The sequence below is a fragment of the Grammomys surdaster genome, unplaced genomic scaffold (assembly GCF_004785775.1).
Source record: "Grammomys surdaster isolate TR1022 unplaced genomic scaffold, NIH_TR_1.0 372, whole genome shotgun sequence".
Classification (NCBI taxonomy): Eukaryota; Metazoa; Chordata; class Mammalia; order Rodentia; family Muridae; genus Grammomys; species Grammomys surdaster.
In genome coordinates, this window is record NW_021604791.1 from 10,558,355 (window position 1) to 10,573,268 (window position 14,914).

The 14,914-nt window shown below is 40.6% G+C and overlaps 1 protein-coding gene across 2 annotated transcripts in view; it reads left to right on the top strand.

Moving 5' to 3' along the window:
* The window catches only part of Corin (corin, serine peptidase), a 200,043-nt gene that overhangs the window by 139,512 nt on the left and 45,617 nt on the right, over positions 1 to 14,914 (top strand). For both annotated transcript variants that reach the window (XM_028780786.1, XM_028780785.1), the window contains exons 7-10: positions 3,503 to 3,610; positions 5,750 to 5,860; positions 7,818 to 7,934; positions 10,528 to 10,635. In XM_028780786.1, the coding sequence (XP_028636619.1) occupies positions 3,503 to 3,610; positions 5,750 to 5,860; positions 7,818 to 7,934; positions 10,528 to 10,635 (444 nt within the window). The remainder of the gene's footprint in view (positions 1 to 3,502; positions 3,611 to 5,749; positions 5,861 to 7,817; positions 7,935 to 10,527; positions 10,636 to 14,914) is intronic.

Consider the following 14,914-nt stretch of genomic DNA (forward strand, 5'->3'; position numbering starts at 1 on the left):
CTTATTCTTCATCTTCTTTATGGTTATCAGAGACTATAGTTACCCTCTTGAACTTTAGAACACCAGGACTTGGAGAGAGGTTGGAAAACAGGTGGCAAAGACTTTGGAGAACAATTATTGTTATTGAGCTTAGCTTGTGATACTAAAGATATGCTCTCCACATCCTGTATGAGGTGCAGAATTCTAGTCAATCATGTGGCGTTCAAAGGACTTGGGGGCTGAGCACTGAATCTCTAGTCTTCATCAGGCCCCGTGTCTCACCTCTTCCATTTGTTGTTGTATTTCCTTCACTTTAAACATGCTAAATTTACCATTGTATCCACTCCTCTGAGATCGTGTTCAATGATCACGGCCCTTCTCAACAACCTGAAGAAACCTAATTTTGTTCTTTTATTTTTAACTATAAATGGGGGAAAACTTTCCCATAATAACCTAATTTTACATTGAATTTAGTTTTAGTAAAAAAAAAAAAAAGATAATACATGTCTGAAACTCAGTTATTAAACATGGGATAAAATGTTTCCCAGAGGTTGAGGTATAATGTATATACTTTAAATTTCTCCCACTGGAATCTAATGAATTTACATACATGTATAACCATCATCACAATTCAGTCATCAAGTTCTTCAGTTTGTTCCAATCTTCCCTCCCACCCATCTACTGTCAACACCCACTCTTAACCTCCCAGACACTGAAAACCACTGCTCTGAAATCCATCTTTATAAATGTGGCATCTTCTGGGAATTCTATAGATGGGTCATATAGTATACTTTGATTATGTTTTCTTTCACTGGGCATCACGTTGTGAAGCTAATCAATTTAGTCACATATATCAGGCATTTGGTCTCTAATCTCTGGATAGTGTTCCATTGCAATCATGTACTACTCTATTTTGTTGTCTGTTCATCAGTTGGTGAACATTTAGACTCCTGCCAGTTCTGGGCTGTAATGAATAAGGCTGCTGTGAGTATCCACATGAAAGTCTTAGTATGAATCATGTTTAAATGGTCTTGAACAAAATCTCAAGAATAGAAAACATAAGTTAGTTGTATGACAATGTTGAAGTTTCTTCATAAGAAGGTACCAAACATTTTCAATAATGGAGTCCTTTTACATCTTCTCCAGCGATGTGTGGAAGTTTCTATTTTACAAAATCTTTACCATTACTTGGATTTCCAGTTTGCTTGCCTGGTTATAGGCATTGAATATATAGCACACTCCTTTTGTGGTTGCAGTTTGCCTTTCTTTGACACCTAGGAATGTTGGGCACCTTTAATGTACTTAGCCACTTGTTTATATGCAAAAAGCTTTTAATAGATATACTATTACAGTGTGTATGTGTGTGTGTGTGTTTGTGTGTGTATTCATGCTGCATGTGAAACCTAAGTATGTTTTACAGCTACTTTTCCACAATTTTGCTTGTCTTTCCATCTTGCCAGTGATATCTTTAAATAGCTTATACTTTTGAAGTTTTATCTAAGGATTATTTACCTACTTCAAGTCACAAAGACTTTCCCCTTATTTTTTTTTTAGAAGTTTTATAATATTTACTCATTCATTTAGGTATGTGATTTATTTTGAGTTAATGTATACATATGGTTTGAGGTGGTGGTCAGAGTTCATAATTTCTACATTGACATCTGATATTCCAGTGCTAGGTTTGACACAAGTGCCCCTTTTCTCTTTGAACTGGCTTGGGATCTTTCACATTTCATTTTTGTTAAACTATCCTCCAAAACATTATTACTATTTTATTCCAGTTTCAGACACCAATCTGTGTAATGGGATATTTTTCCCGCAAGTTGAAAAAATGTAATGGGATATTTTTCCCGCAAGTTGGTGGGAGGAATAAGGAGAGGAAGAGGAGGAGTAAGGAGAGGAAGAGGAGAAGGAAGAGGAGGAGCTATGGGAGAGAGGACAGAGAGGGAACTTGGAAGCAGATGTATGCATGTCTCTAGTAGTCAAAGGTAGTTAGTATATCTAGGTTGAGTATTGGGTTACACCTCTTATTGTGTGGGCATATTGTTATTGAGCATTACCAAACATATAAAGCCTTCGATTAATATTTAAGCATTAGAGTCTCATTTTCCTACCAGGCCCACACGGATGGTGGGATGATTTGGGCACTGTCCAGCCTTGCGGTGACAGCATGGAAGATTGGCAGAGCCATCTCCCATGCTGACGTCTCGTGGGTGGTAGGGCTACTGTTTCTGGCTGGTCATTTCTAGTTGCAGTGCACGGCTGAGCTAGGCGGAGCTGCTGCAACTTAGATAGTTGGCTTGACCAGTGGCCGTTTTTAAATAATTACTTCAACAAATCTAGAGACTTATAGAATTGGATGTCAGAACTAATATTAGAGTTCTAGACTACCCAAGGACAAATCTTGTGTTCCTAATAATACTGATAAGTTGTCAACAAAAGAATTAGCTTTTATCTCAAAGTAGCACAAGAAATGTTTTGTCCTGTAGTCAAATATCCAGAAACCCAGATTCAACTTTACTGAAGTTGTATGTTCCATAATGGTAGCAGTTCCATGAAGCTTTATAGTAACAAAACAATAAAAATTTAAGTCAAGACAATTCAAATACGTCGGTGGTAACATCAGACAGGTGGGTTACAGAAAAGATGGGAAATTTCAGCTATAGGTCTTAGATGCTAACTGACAGCATTTGGATGGTAGAAACTCAGTCTACTTGAACATTTCAAATGACTTACCTAGTGGCCACCAAGATGCTAGGTCACAAGAAGAAGAAGGTAATAAGTATCAAGTAATGATGATAAAGGTGGCCCAAGATAGCCTGGCTCTGGGCTTTCAACATTCAACTTCCCCACATCACTGAAGTCTAATCAGACACTCTTTCTAGTCACAGCTTTGTTCCAGAAATTCTCGCTCACAACATCCTTTCCATGCGTGCATTTTATTTCCACATTAAATGTAGGCTTCCTACATGTCACCTACACTCATTTTTCCACCATGATCTTGGGGACATGCTTACTTACTTGAGGATGGTGGTGTAAAACACCCACTGACAGAGGCAATGGTATTTGTGTGGAAAGAAGTGTCAACTCTACAATGCAGATAGATGGCCTATGGTCCCACTGCATTTACTCAGCCTAGACTTTCCCTGTAAAGATGTGTATAGAGAAGAACTACATTCCTTCCACCAAAGCCAGCCGTTCCAGGTAAACTTAGACTATGGTGTTCCAAGAAGGTCTTTTTTCTCATCTTTGATTGCTGAAGATCTTTCAGGCAACATAAGTAAAAGTCAGATAAAGACTTTTAGAGGAACACAAGAGTACTTGGCTTGGGACTTAGTGGCTTGGTCCAGGTTCTCAGTGACTCTGACAGCTGGTGACCTTCTCTTACTCCTTATCTATAAGACAATGGGCATGGGTCAGGTCAACATCAGAGTTTCCCTCCCATCCTAGCCTTTGTTCAGTTAGATACTTCTGTGTATCTACTCTGCTCTGATGACACATCTGTAGCTTCTCTTGTTTGCAGACTGCAGTGAGGACCTGTTTCACTGTGGCACAGGCAAGTGCCTCCACCACAGCCTCGTGTGTGATGGGTATGATGACTGTGGGGACCTGAGTGATGAGCAAAATTGTGGTAAGTAGCTTTGATTCCTTAAAGGATTTCATTAAAAACTACAGATATTTATGACTAAGAACTAATATTTGTCTGTTTCCTAAATAACGAGAAGGTTCAGTTACACAAGATTAAACAAAACAATAACAACAACAAACCTCTTCCTTTTTTAGAAAGAAGAGTGTGCCCAAACACTGCTCTCAGTTGTCCCTTATGGACCAGCATCCTATGTCTTGCCTAATAGTCACACACTAAGGGCGCATTAAGGAAATGCAGTGGGAAGATAATATGGTTGCCAAAGTGCTAGCGTTTTCCTGTGTTGTGTTCTGTTTCTCTTCTGGCTAGAGCTGTCTTGTGTTTGGATTTTGAGCTCCCGAGCAAGACTGTGCTCAGAGATAAATTACGAAGTACAGCATATGACCAGACTCCCACCCTCCAGAGCAGCTGACTTCCAAGCACTGTAGCGACTCCTTGCACAGTATGTCCACCAAGGATTAAGATGACAGATTGCTTTTATGTGCAAAGGATTCTTTCTTATCTTCCCAAGCACGAACCTTCCTTTGAAGGAGCATATTCAACTCTGCGTTATGTCTTTTGACTCTAAACCAGAAAAAAATAACTCTAACTGATTGATCTTTATAGTTTTGTGATTAGCTTTATATTTTATGCAATATATTGACAGTAGGACCTTAGTGGTGTGTACCAGAGAGCAGGCTTGAATGAAGGCAAATGTTGAACAGTGGTCAGCGTTAGAGACTCTCTAAAGGGATGCGAGGAAGAATTGGAGTATGAGGCAGAAGAAGTCTTGGAGTGCGAGATGGTCAGAAAATAGCCCCAAGCTGGGAAGTTTCCACAAGTATTATCTAACTTCCCCTCACCAACTCCATAAAATATTGAAAACTCTAGGTGTATAAGCCACTCACTAGTGAATCGATATATGTGGGACTGTATTTGGGGCAAAGGATATGAGACGATTGGAGTCTTATTTATCACAGAATCTAGTGTGAGGAACCCTCACAGTTCATGTTATCCACACCCCTCCATTTTCCAGTGAAGTAAGGGAAAGGAGAGGTCAGGAAAGTGCCACGGTAGGACCAGTTTAGAATCTGGGCGTGCTAGTGGGTAGTGTCCATGTATAAAAAAGAATTGTTAATATCAAAGGCCCCTGAAGATAAGCAATTGTCACAAAGTTTTCAAGATACCTTCGTTAAGTAGCAGAAATTATAATGTTTCTTTGGATCTGTCATTGCCTTGTTCACTGTCTTTGGTGAACCGAATCCGGGTGAGTCTGGTTCCCGCCCAAGCTCCTCTCTTATGGTCACTTCTTTTCTCCACACCATGCCTTCTATATTCTCTCCTTCATTTCTCTAAAATATGATTTATGGCCCATTGTTGCTTAGGAGCTTATGCCAAAGGCCATGTACATGAATACACAAGAAAGTTTATCATTTTTTCATCTGCTATTTTTAAATCCATACCTTTAATGGAGCTGTTATGTTTATGTTACAACACTCATCAAAATAAAGCAGTGTATAAACTATTCCCTTTAAGACAGGAAACTTGTCACTTAGTAAACTCAACCTCTTACCTGCCAAATTCCAGGAATGTGTGGATTGGGGCAGAGTATATATCCAGATGCAAAGAAATCATAAAAACAATAATAACGGTTTGCCTTTCTTGTTTAGCAGTTCTTTCAAACATGAGCTATAGATTAAGATAATCCAGTAGAAAACCTGGGCTTAGCATCAGGAGGGATGACATAAGAAGGCTCTCATCTTTCCAGCTTGCCAGAGAGATGTTGTAATTCTTAGGAACACAGTGGACTTGTTACAGACACATCAATCAGGCATCTGCATCTTGAAGCTCAAAGCTTGCTCTGTTCACTTGACTCAGGTTAAAAGTCATAGATTTATTTTTTTTCCTAAACAAGACATTCCATAATTAGACACCCGTCCTGGATAACAGATGACTCTTTGCCCTCACGGATGTGGACAGTGGGGCTCGACCTGGTAGAAGGTAGCATTTGAACTTAGCCAGATCTATCCGAGGAACATTAGCGATAAACTGGACCGAGAGTGTCTTCAGCTGGAACTGTGAGCAGCACAAGTCTAAGGGTTTCCCGTACATTTTCCCCTCTTCATGACTTTTCCTTTTCTCCAGATTGCAATCTCACAAAAGAGCATCGCTGTGGAGATGGGCGCTGCATTGCGGCTGAGTGGGTGTGTGATGGGGACCATGATTGTGTGGACAAGTCTGACGAGGTCAACTGCTGTGAGTCCCCCAAGATGTTTCCTTTTGCTTGTTTTTCTTTTTTCTTTTTCTGTTCAGACTGTACGTTGAAATCAAAGTCCATTATTTAAGCAGCACTCAGGGAGGATGGTTCTTGAGCCATCACTCTATCTGATTCTGTCTTCTGTCTGTGAGCAGCACACTCAAGAGGTGTGAGAACAGTAAGCTTATCGCTGCCACTTCAAGCCCCTTCCTCCAAAGTTCACAGTTAAATGAGCTGATCTGGTCCAGCAGTGTCTGCTTTTTCTCTGGCTACTCATGGATTCTTCACACTTCTGAGACTTTTCCTAGAGCAATTTTCTTTCCAGAAACCAAGCAGCCCCCACACCTTTCTCTGCAAATCATATATGAGCATCTCAGCCTCCAGGCATGCTCTCCGGAGCCATTTGTGACTGAACAGGGGAGGAGAGCCAGAGAGAAGGGAGTCTGTTATAATCCTATGGAACACAGAAAGTGTGTGAACATGATTATCATTTTATAGCAGGCTATGTTTCTAGATAAATGAGACCTTGTTTGCACATCAATCATGACAAGTATGATTGTTAACCATGTTTTTCCTCTTGGAAAACATACTATCCCCTTAGAGAACAGAAATGAAAAAAAAAAGTTAATACTGGCAGTTGCATGTTGAAATACTACAACAGACCCAAAATGATTAAAATGATGTGTCATATACATTTGAACTAAACTTTTAGTCCACTTAGTAGAAATGGTTGGCACACAGTTTCCCCGCAGTATCTGCATGGATTACAGGGCTCTGGGTGGATATCACCATCTGAGGATGCTCAAGCACCCTATGTGTGTAATCTCACTTCTTCTGTACACTCGTCAGTCATCTCTAGTTCACTTACACTCCACAATCCAGTGTGAATGATCTGTTTTTATAATGAGTTGTTTAAGAAATAATAATACTGAAAATACTCTGCACATGTTTAGTATGAATATGTTTGCCTCAATATGTTTGATTTGTTATTATCTGAATCTGTAAGCTCAGAACCCATAGACGTTGCATATGAAGCTGAATGTTTATTTGGTTTATACTGTAAGGCAAAAATTGAAGTGTAGATAACGTAGTTTGTATTCTGATGTAAGAAAAACTGTATTAAAAAGTGCCATAAATATGATAGCTGACCTTCTCTTTCCCTGTGTAATTTGAAGTCCTTACTTTCTGGATTAATGGGACATATTGGGTGTATTAAAGTTCTGGGGAGAGCAAGCCCACGATGGCCAAATAAAATACATCTCGTGAGGAGCCTTGATTCAAGAAGTGGGTCTTAATGTTAGATGACAATTCAGTGAATACTGAGGTCACATGACACATAGGTTTCTGATGGTTTTGAACATTGGAGGTACAAAACTTTGAGAAATCTCAAGAATCAGAAAGCTAAAAGGTAATCAGACACCCTCCTTTCAAATACTAGTCATAAATACGTTAGACAACAAAGTGCTCACTGTGTAGTAGGTATTGTGGGAGTTCTTTCAAACGCATTATCCCATTGGCTCATTCAAGTAGGAAGCCATGGACTGGGGGGCTTGGGTACGGAGTCAGATAAAGTTGTTTCCATATTCTTGCTCTGTCTCAGTTCCCTCATTTTTAAAAACAAGAGCTGTAACATCTGTTTTACGAGGATCTGAACTTTATATATAAGACACACCTACCCCAGTTCTCACCACAAAACACACCCCTCATGAGTGCTGTTTTTATCATTGACATTGTCACTAAAAATCACTCAGTTCTTCATAAGTGTTCTTTCACAGTGAAGATAAATTCTTGGAAGGAGGAAAACCCTCCATTCCAGAAATTCTTGGAATTAAAAAGAAAAGTAGCGCTACATCTAGTTGTGAGTATGTACAACACGTCATTTGTTGATGCTGTTCATTTGAATGAACAGTAGGAAGAATCAATAAATAAGGTGACTACTCTCCTGGCCTCCCCTAGCTTGTCACAGCCAGGGCCTGGTGGAATGCAGAAGTGGACAGTGCATCCCTAGCACCTTCCAGTGTGATGGAGACGAAGACTGTAAGGACGGGAGTGACGAGGAGAACTGCAGTGACAGTGAGTGTCCCCAGGGTCCTCAGTGTCCCCATTGTCTCCAGTATTCCCAGGATGCCCAGTGTCCCCAGTGTCCTCCGTGCCCTCAGTGTCTTCAGTGCCCCCAATGTCCCCAGTCTCCAGAGCAGTCTTGTATTGGTAGATCTTTCTTTGGGGAACAAACCAGAACATTTGGGAGTTGCTTAGGCAAGATTTCCGTACACATGAATCTGGATTTTTCCAGTCACCTTTTCTCTTGGTAAATACATAATGCCTAAACAGCACAGGCTGGAAACTCATTCCCAAGGTCATATAGGCTTGAGATGGAGGCACATACTCATACTCTGTTGAGCCTGCTACGGAGCCTTCTTTTCATGAGGCTTAGTAGAGAGAAAACTTCAGCTCATAGCATGTGGTTAAGTGTGATTAGATTCCAAATAGAAGGAATTGGCTCATTAATTCAATGTAACTGGATCTTAATTTGGCCATGTTCAGAGAAACAGTTTAATGTTTCACATTGCCAAGCAACAGACTTAAGTATACTTTAAAAGGGAGACAATCTCTACGCATGGAACTTAAACAGGAAAGAGAAATTAAAACATGTTGGGTCTTAAATGTGTTCATCTGTGCTTTTTTTTAAAAAAAAAAAGGTTCCACACTGATTATTTTAAGACCTAATTTCTATAAAATCAGGCTTGTGGAATTCGCCCAACTTAATAACTTCCCATGTTGGTTTATATACTATCAGCATTGCACAGTGGGAATGCACAGGAAAGTTACATGCTTGGTGCTGAGCTTCAAGCTCTGGGCTACTAGTTGCTATCTCGGTGGCTGTAGGTGAGTCACCCTACCTTTCTAGGTCACAGTTTCTCCATCATCTCAGAAGATAATAACTGGTGTGCTGGGCAAGTGCTTGGGAAAAGCTGAATAAATATAGCCTGTTGTTACACAGCTAATATGGGGTCATTGTTTTTCTCCTGGGAATTCAATCTAACAAAACAAGTGATGAAGCTAGCTCTCCATCTCATGAGACGGAGAGCTTATGATCAATATCCAACCATGCAGCTCAGGCCGCACAGAATTCCAGATGCTGTGCTTCCGTGTGTCGTGCACACTTGGCAAAGAGCTCTTGTGAAAAGCTCATGCTGGAGACATATTAGAACATCAGGCTAAAGACTGAGAAGAGCTCTCTCAGAAGAGGGGAGCTCAGATGAGCATGGCAGACCCACAGCACCACATGACCAATGTCTTGAGATAGGAAAGGAAGGTGTTTTATGCTATATACAGAGCAAAGACCATGGTGTGCCTTCTTCTATGGGTGGTTTCTTGTGGCTTTTCTGCTTAGAAAGCCACTCGCTCTCCCCTTCTCATGAGAACTTAAACCATCTGACTGGAACGGTTCCTTGGGGGCCTAGTCCAAGCCCTAGTCTGCTTCAGGTGTTCTTGATAGACACCCCTGGTAAAGCCTCGTTTCACAGATGCATGAGGTATAGGTTAGGACACCATCCATGTTAGACTCAGAGATGCTGCACAGAGGGGGTGTGGCCTTTTGTCTTCCAGCATTTGGTTCCTGGCCACAAAACAGGCACTTAATATTTGCTTAACTATTAAATACATGATGTCTTAAAATATCATGAATTGCTTACACTTATGAAAAATGTTTAAGATTGCCTTGAGGGAGGAAAAAAAACCTGATGGCTTTAAATGACAACGGTGACATCTTTGATGCATGGTGACAATATATAACATTTCACACAAGAAGGCCTGGAGGGAGGATTTCAGTAGAATACCCATTGCCTTAGAATTATGGATAAGCATGATTTAGTATGTACATATATGGCTATATATCAATAGTACCTTGCAAGATATTCTGGATCCCAGATGGCATGTCTGAAAGTAATTGACCATAGTAATGGGAGAGACATGGAAAGAGAATGGGTAGCAATTTATTACTTTGTCTACTTATTCTACAAATAACCAGTGAATCAACAGCAAGGACGGTTTCCTTCCCACGTACCTTAAGGAAAAGCTAACAGGGCAAAGTCTTCTGCTGCCACTATTCATTTGGAAAGAAAAAGCCCCCAATGTTAGGTCATCAGAGATCAGGGATGCTTTCTAGGAATATCGGAAGTCTGGGTAGCAGCAGTGAAAGACTTACACTGTGATAGATGCCCTTTGGATATCAGGGAAAGTATTTTCCTTAAAGTGGAGACTTGGGGAGTGGAAGGGAAAATGAGTGTAAGATGTCATTTACAAACCAGAATGCCAATATCTTTGTGCCATCCTCTTGACCTCACATTGCTTCCATCTTATTTTGTTAAGTATAGGCACCTATGTAAAAACCGACTATGGTTTTCCCTACTAGAAGCAATCATCTGTTTCTTTGCTTCGGTTCTGTTCATTTGTATGGAGTTCTTTTGGATACTGGCCTGCACTTAGTTGGTGAGAGGATGAACCCATAGCATACTTCTTCCATATGTGTTCAATATTGGGAAGGAGATTGGAAGGAAATTAAAGTTGTATCATCCTTCAGTTCCAGCAGACATTCTTAGTTCTTCAGACAGAGGGTTGAGGATCTTCAGGTGATGAAAGCTATCCGGCTTTTCCCCTCCCACAGGTCAGACACCATGTCCAGAAGGAGATCGGGGATGCCTTGACAGTTCCTGCATCGAATCCTGTGCTGGTAACTCTCTGTGTGACTCAGACAGCGGCCTGAGTAACTGTAGTAAGTATAACAGCTGACACGGGCAATTTCTGTGACATCCAGCCTCTTCCTACCACATTGCCTTAAACTCCTGAAGTTGGAATTTCTCCAACAGAACACATATATTTGCTTTTGCTTTTGTCCAGAGGTTGTACTCGGTAGCAGAAAAGAACCAAAATGGTCTTCATTAACTAAATGAGAAACAAATGTGCGGCTGTGGGATGGGCCATCCATCCGAATTGCTTAATGTCACTACCACCACTCTCTTCTCAACAGCAGCTCCTATAAATTATTTTTGTGGACCCATCTGCAGGCAGATGTTATCTTCCTTCTTTTTTTTTTTAAAGCACAGCTTCCAAACTGGAGACTTCATCCAAGAAACAGATAGGAGTCTCATCCCAGCCGTCACATAAAATTTGGTCATTTTATGCTTCTGATAGATGCATCCTCACTGTTCCAAACACGTTGGTGGACTATTATGCTCTGGAAATCATTGCATTAATTTGTCTCATTGACAGTGTGGTGGCTCCAATGGTGAAAGCAGGTGGCTGTCTCTAAATTAGTTTTCAGTAGATTAGCTGAGGGGAGACAGAACAGCCACAAGTGAAGAATATCAAATAAACCCCCGTGGGAAATTTTAACTGAACTAGAAAATTTCCAAAGACTGATTTTTAGAAATGATTTGTTCCTCCCAGATCCAGTTCCTATATCGCTTCTCTCACTTGGAGTAATTAATTGTTTGCTGCATCCTCAGCTGTAGGTTGACTTACTTCATATTACATACCCTGTCCTTTGGAAGCTTTGAGGTTCATAGACTAAGGGGGCCATGCACTTCCAGTGGCCTTGTAACATTTGAGGTGAATTATATCCCAGGATATCAATGCCCATGGATGCTAAGAAACTCCTTTCCATATACAGCAAACACCCGGAAGATGTGATCTTCCGGGTGTTTGACACTAGCTTAGGCGATGGTCCTTCCATTATTGAAGGTAGCTTCTTCTGTACCTGACTTGCAGCCATCTCTCAAAGAGCCTCTGGGTAGATATGTGTGCTTGATTCTCTACATACGTGAATAAGTAGCATGTTCCTTTGTCAGTCTGTTCCTATATGTGAGAATGTGATTGTTCTATAATGCTTTACATCATTAACACCAATGGTGTTTAGATTATTGACCTCCGCCCCTCTCCGTGATGTTTGCTTTTTCCAATTGGAGTTTGCAAAGAAAGAAATTGGGATAATTGATAAGAAGTTATTTGAGGAAAAGTTGCTCATTTCTTCCTCCTTTTCCCTCCCCATCCTCCTCCTTTTTTTTTTCTTTTCTGTATCAGGGTTTCACTATGTATCTCCAACTAGGCTGGAACTCTCTATGTAGACCTGGCTGGCCTTGAACTCATAGATATCTGCTGGGGTTTGCCTCCTGAGTCCTGGGGTTAAAGGCATGTGCCAAACGAATTTATTTCTCTTCTTCAGTGCAAAATTAAACCTGTATAAGGAGAGAAAATGAACAAATAGACAGACATATGGTAGAATAGATTGTTAAAGCTGATTAGTTAGCTTTCAACAGCACTGTGTCTGGTTTGATACCCTTGATGTTGTGAGTGAAGAAAGTTGCTGCTCATTGGGTAGAGCCATTCACTCCTTGGATTCTAGTCTCTGAAGACACAAGTTCTTGCCATCTCATAAAAATTACATCATTTTTTCAGTGTTCTCTGAAGATGCATTGAGTAGGACTCAAGTCTTAGCATACCTTATATGTCCCCAGTGACTCCTGTGTGAAGCCATGGTTGACAATGGCAGCTCTAGTGGTCTGCTTGTGACTCAGCTATATGAACATGTGCCTCCTCTGACACTGGATGTAGACAGTTTTCATATTTCTCTATGATTTTTATTTTCACGAGAGCAGTGGTTTTCAACCTTCCTAATGCTGTGACCCTTTAATACAGTTCCTCATGTTGTGGTGACTCCAACCAAAAAAAAATATTTTTATTGCTACTTGATAACTACAATTTTGTTGTGGTTTTGGGTTGTAATATAAATATCTGAATTTTCTGATGATCTTAGGTGACCCCTGTGAATGGATCATTCAAACCCCAAAGGGGTTGTGGCCCACTGGTTGAGAACCACTAATCTAGCAAAAGCCCATAGTTTACTGTCCATTACTACAAATGGAAGAAATGAACAACTACCATTGCAACCCAAAAACCTCACAATTACATCTCTGCAAATGAGACAATGTACTGAAATGCTTACAGCATCACTGGAATGACTTTGAATAGCCTGGGCTATTCTGTCCAGTGCCTCCTTGGCATCTTGACATCTCCATGCCTTTCAGGGAGCAAATTGCAGACATAGCCTTGCATTAGGGATTAGAGGTTTATCATGGAACAGAGAAACCAACCCATTACATCTCTCATAGGATACAGCACAGGCAACTGGGGGAACCAGCTGGAAGGTTCGTACTTCCTCTTTCTACCCACATTCATCAAGACCCTAGGAAGCTGGTGTGACTGCCATGCCCCTTAAGTATTTTCCTGTGTTCCCCGTGTTCTATTTGCCTTTACTTCAATATGGCACCTCACCTGTTCTCTTACTCCATTTTCTAAGGCTCCTATTGAACAGTGAGGAAGAGGAAAGGGTGAATAACTTTGCCCTAGTTATAACTTCCTTCTCGCCTCCAACTGATTTTTGCCATCTGATTTTTACCAACTCCAGTTGGAAGAAACAAACATCACAGGGCCCATGATCAAGAAGCCAAACATCAAAATGGTTGAAGACTTCAGTTCCTGGTAGAAAACAGCAGATTGGGGGCACAGAGGGGAGAGGGATTTTGTCTTTCTACAAGTATTCCCACCCGCTGAATGAGGAGTAGATGATTAGTTGACACATTAGTCCTGGATGACAATTGGTTGATAAATCAAGGCATGAGACATCTAGAGCTGTTGACATCACAATGAGAAAGAATCAGAGACTGTGTGGCTGCTGAGGAGAAGATGCAACAGCTGTCTACAGTCCTGGCAAGCATGCAAAGCCTAGGCAACTATCCTGGTTCTGCTGCTGAAGTTCAGGGCAGCTCACAGAAGGTTCTAAATAATAGTGATAGGTAGGGGTTAAGAGCTTGCAGCAGAGTGTCTGGTTGGTGTGACTATATGTTGAAAGTGTCACCGTTTCCTGTAAATAGTTATCACTTAAAACCCAGTTCCCAGTGACTCGTCAGCTCTGTAACACGGGTAGTTCACAATCCCATCTTCATATGGAACTTACTCACTCTTGTTGCAGACTTTGAAAATCAGATGCCATTGACAGAACACTAGGCCTTTAAAGACAGACATTTATTAAATCTGATCTTCAGGACCCAGTGAGCACCTGTACAGAACCCTTGCAAGCTGGACCAGTTGGTCTACACTAAGCAGCGTTGCATTTGTGACATGATCGCCCTCTAGTGACTATTTCATACTCAGCTTGGTGTCCTATAAAAGTTTATTGATCAAAGCCACCGAGTTTGGATTGGATGAGAATCTAAGAGTTTAACTTGTTCAGCAATCTGTAAAGAATGCTTTTTTTTTCCTTAAGGGAAAAATCTGTAAGATCCATTCCTTACTTCACTCACTACAAATCTTCAGGATAATGCACGCTCATCACATACTCCTTCCAGAAACACTGAAAGTTAAGCTTTGAGAAATCAGAGGTGACTCGTTCTCCATACGTCAAAACAGAGAGAAATTATCTATATAATATTATCTGTTCACCACCTAATAGGAACACATTGATAAAAAGTTAAACCATGGTAGGGTGGTGAAGGAAGAGAGGGAAAGAAAAGATGTGTAAGAAAAAGAAGAATTGCCTGACACATCTGTGTGAATAACTCCATTTTATAAAGTTATAAATATATTAGGTGAAGAAGAAAAAGGCCTCTTTTTCTCCTCATCTCTGGAATTGAAGGTGCTTGTGATAAGAAGCCTGTAACAAAAGTGACAGGAAGAAGAGTGGGAATGGTCTGATTCTTCATTGGCAAAGGCAAACGTAGATCTCTGGGAATGTCTGTGTGTATGAGTGTAAGTACGGAAAGGCATGGGAGTGACTTTAAAGTCTTCTGAAGACTCTGGGGGAGGCAGCAAGAAAAAAGTAGGGGAGATAATAAACTGCTTATGAATTTTGGTATTATTCCTTAAAAAAAAGAAGATCTTTTGAAAATGTGAACACAAAATTTGAAAGTTCCCATTGGTTTTGCTCTGAGCAGATGTAATAAGTTACTGGTAATTAAGTGGCTTAGACAGTAGACATTAATATGTTACAGTCCTGG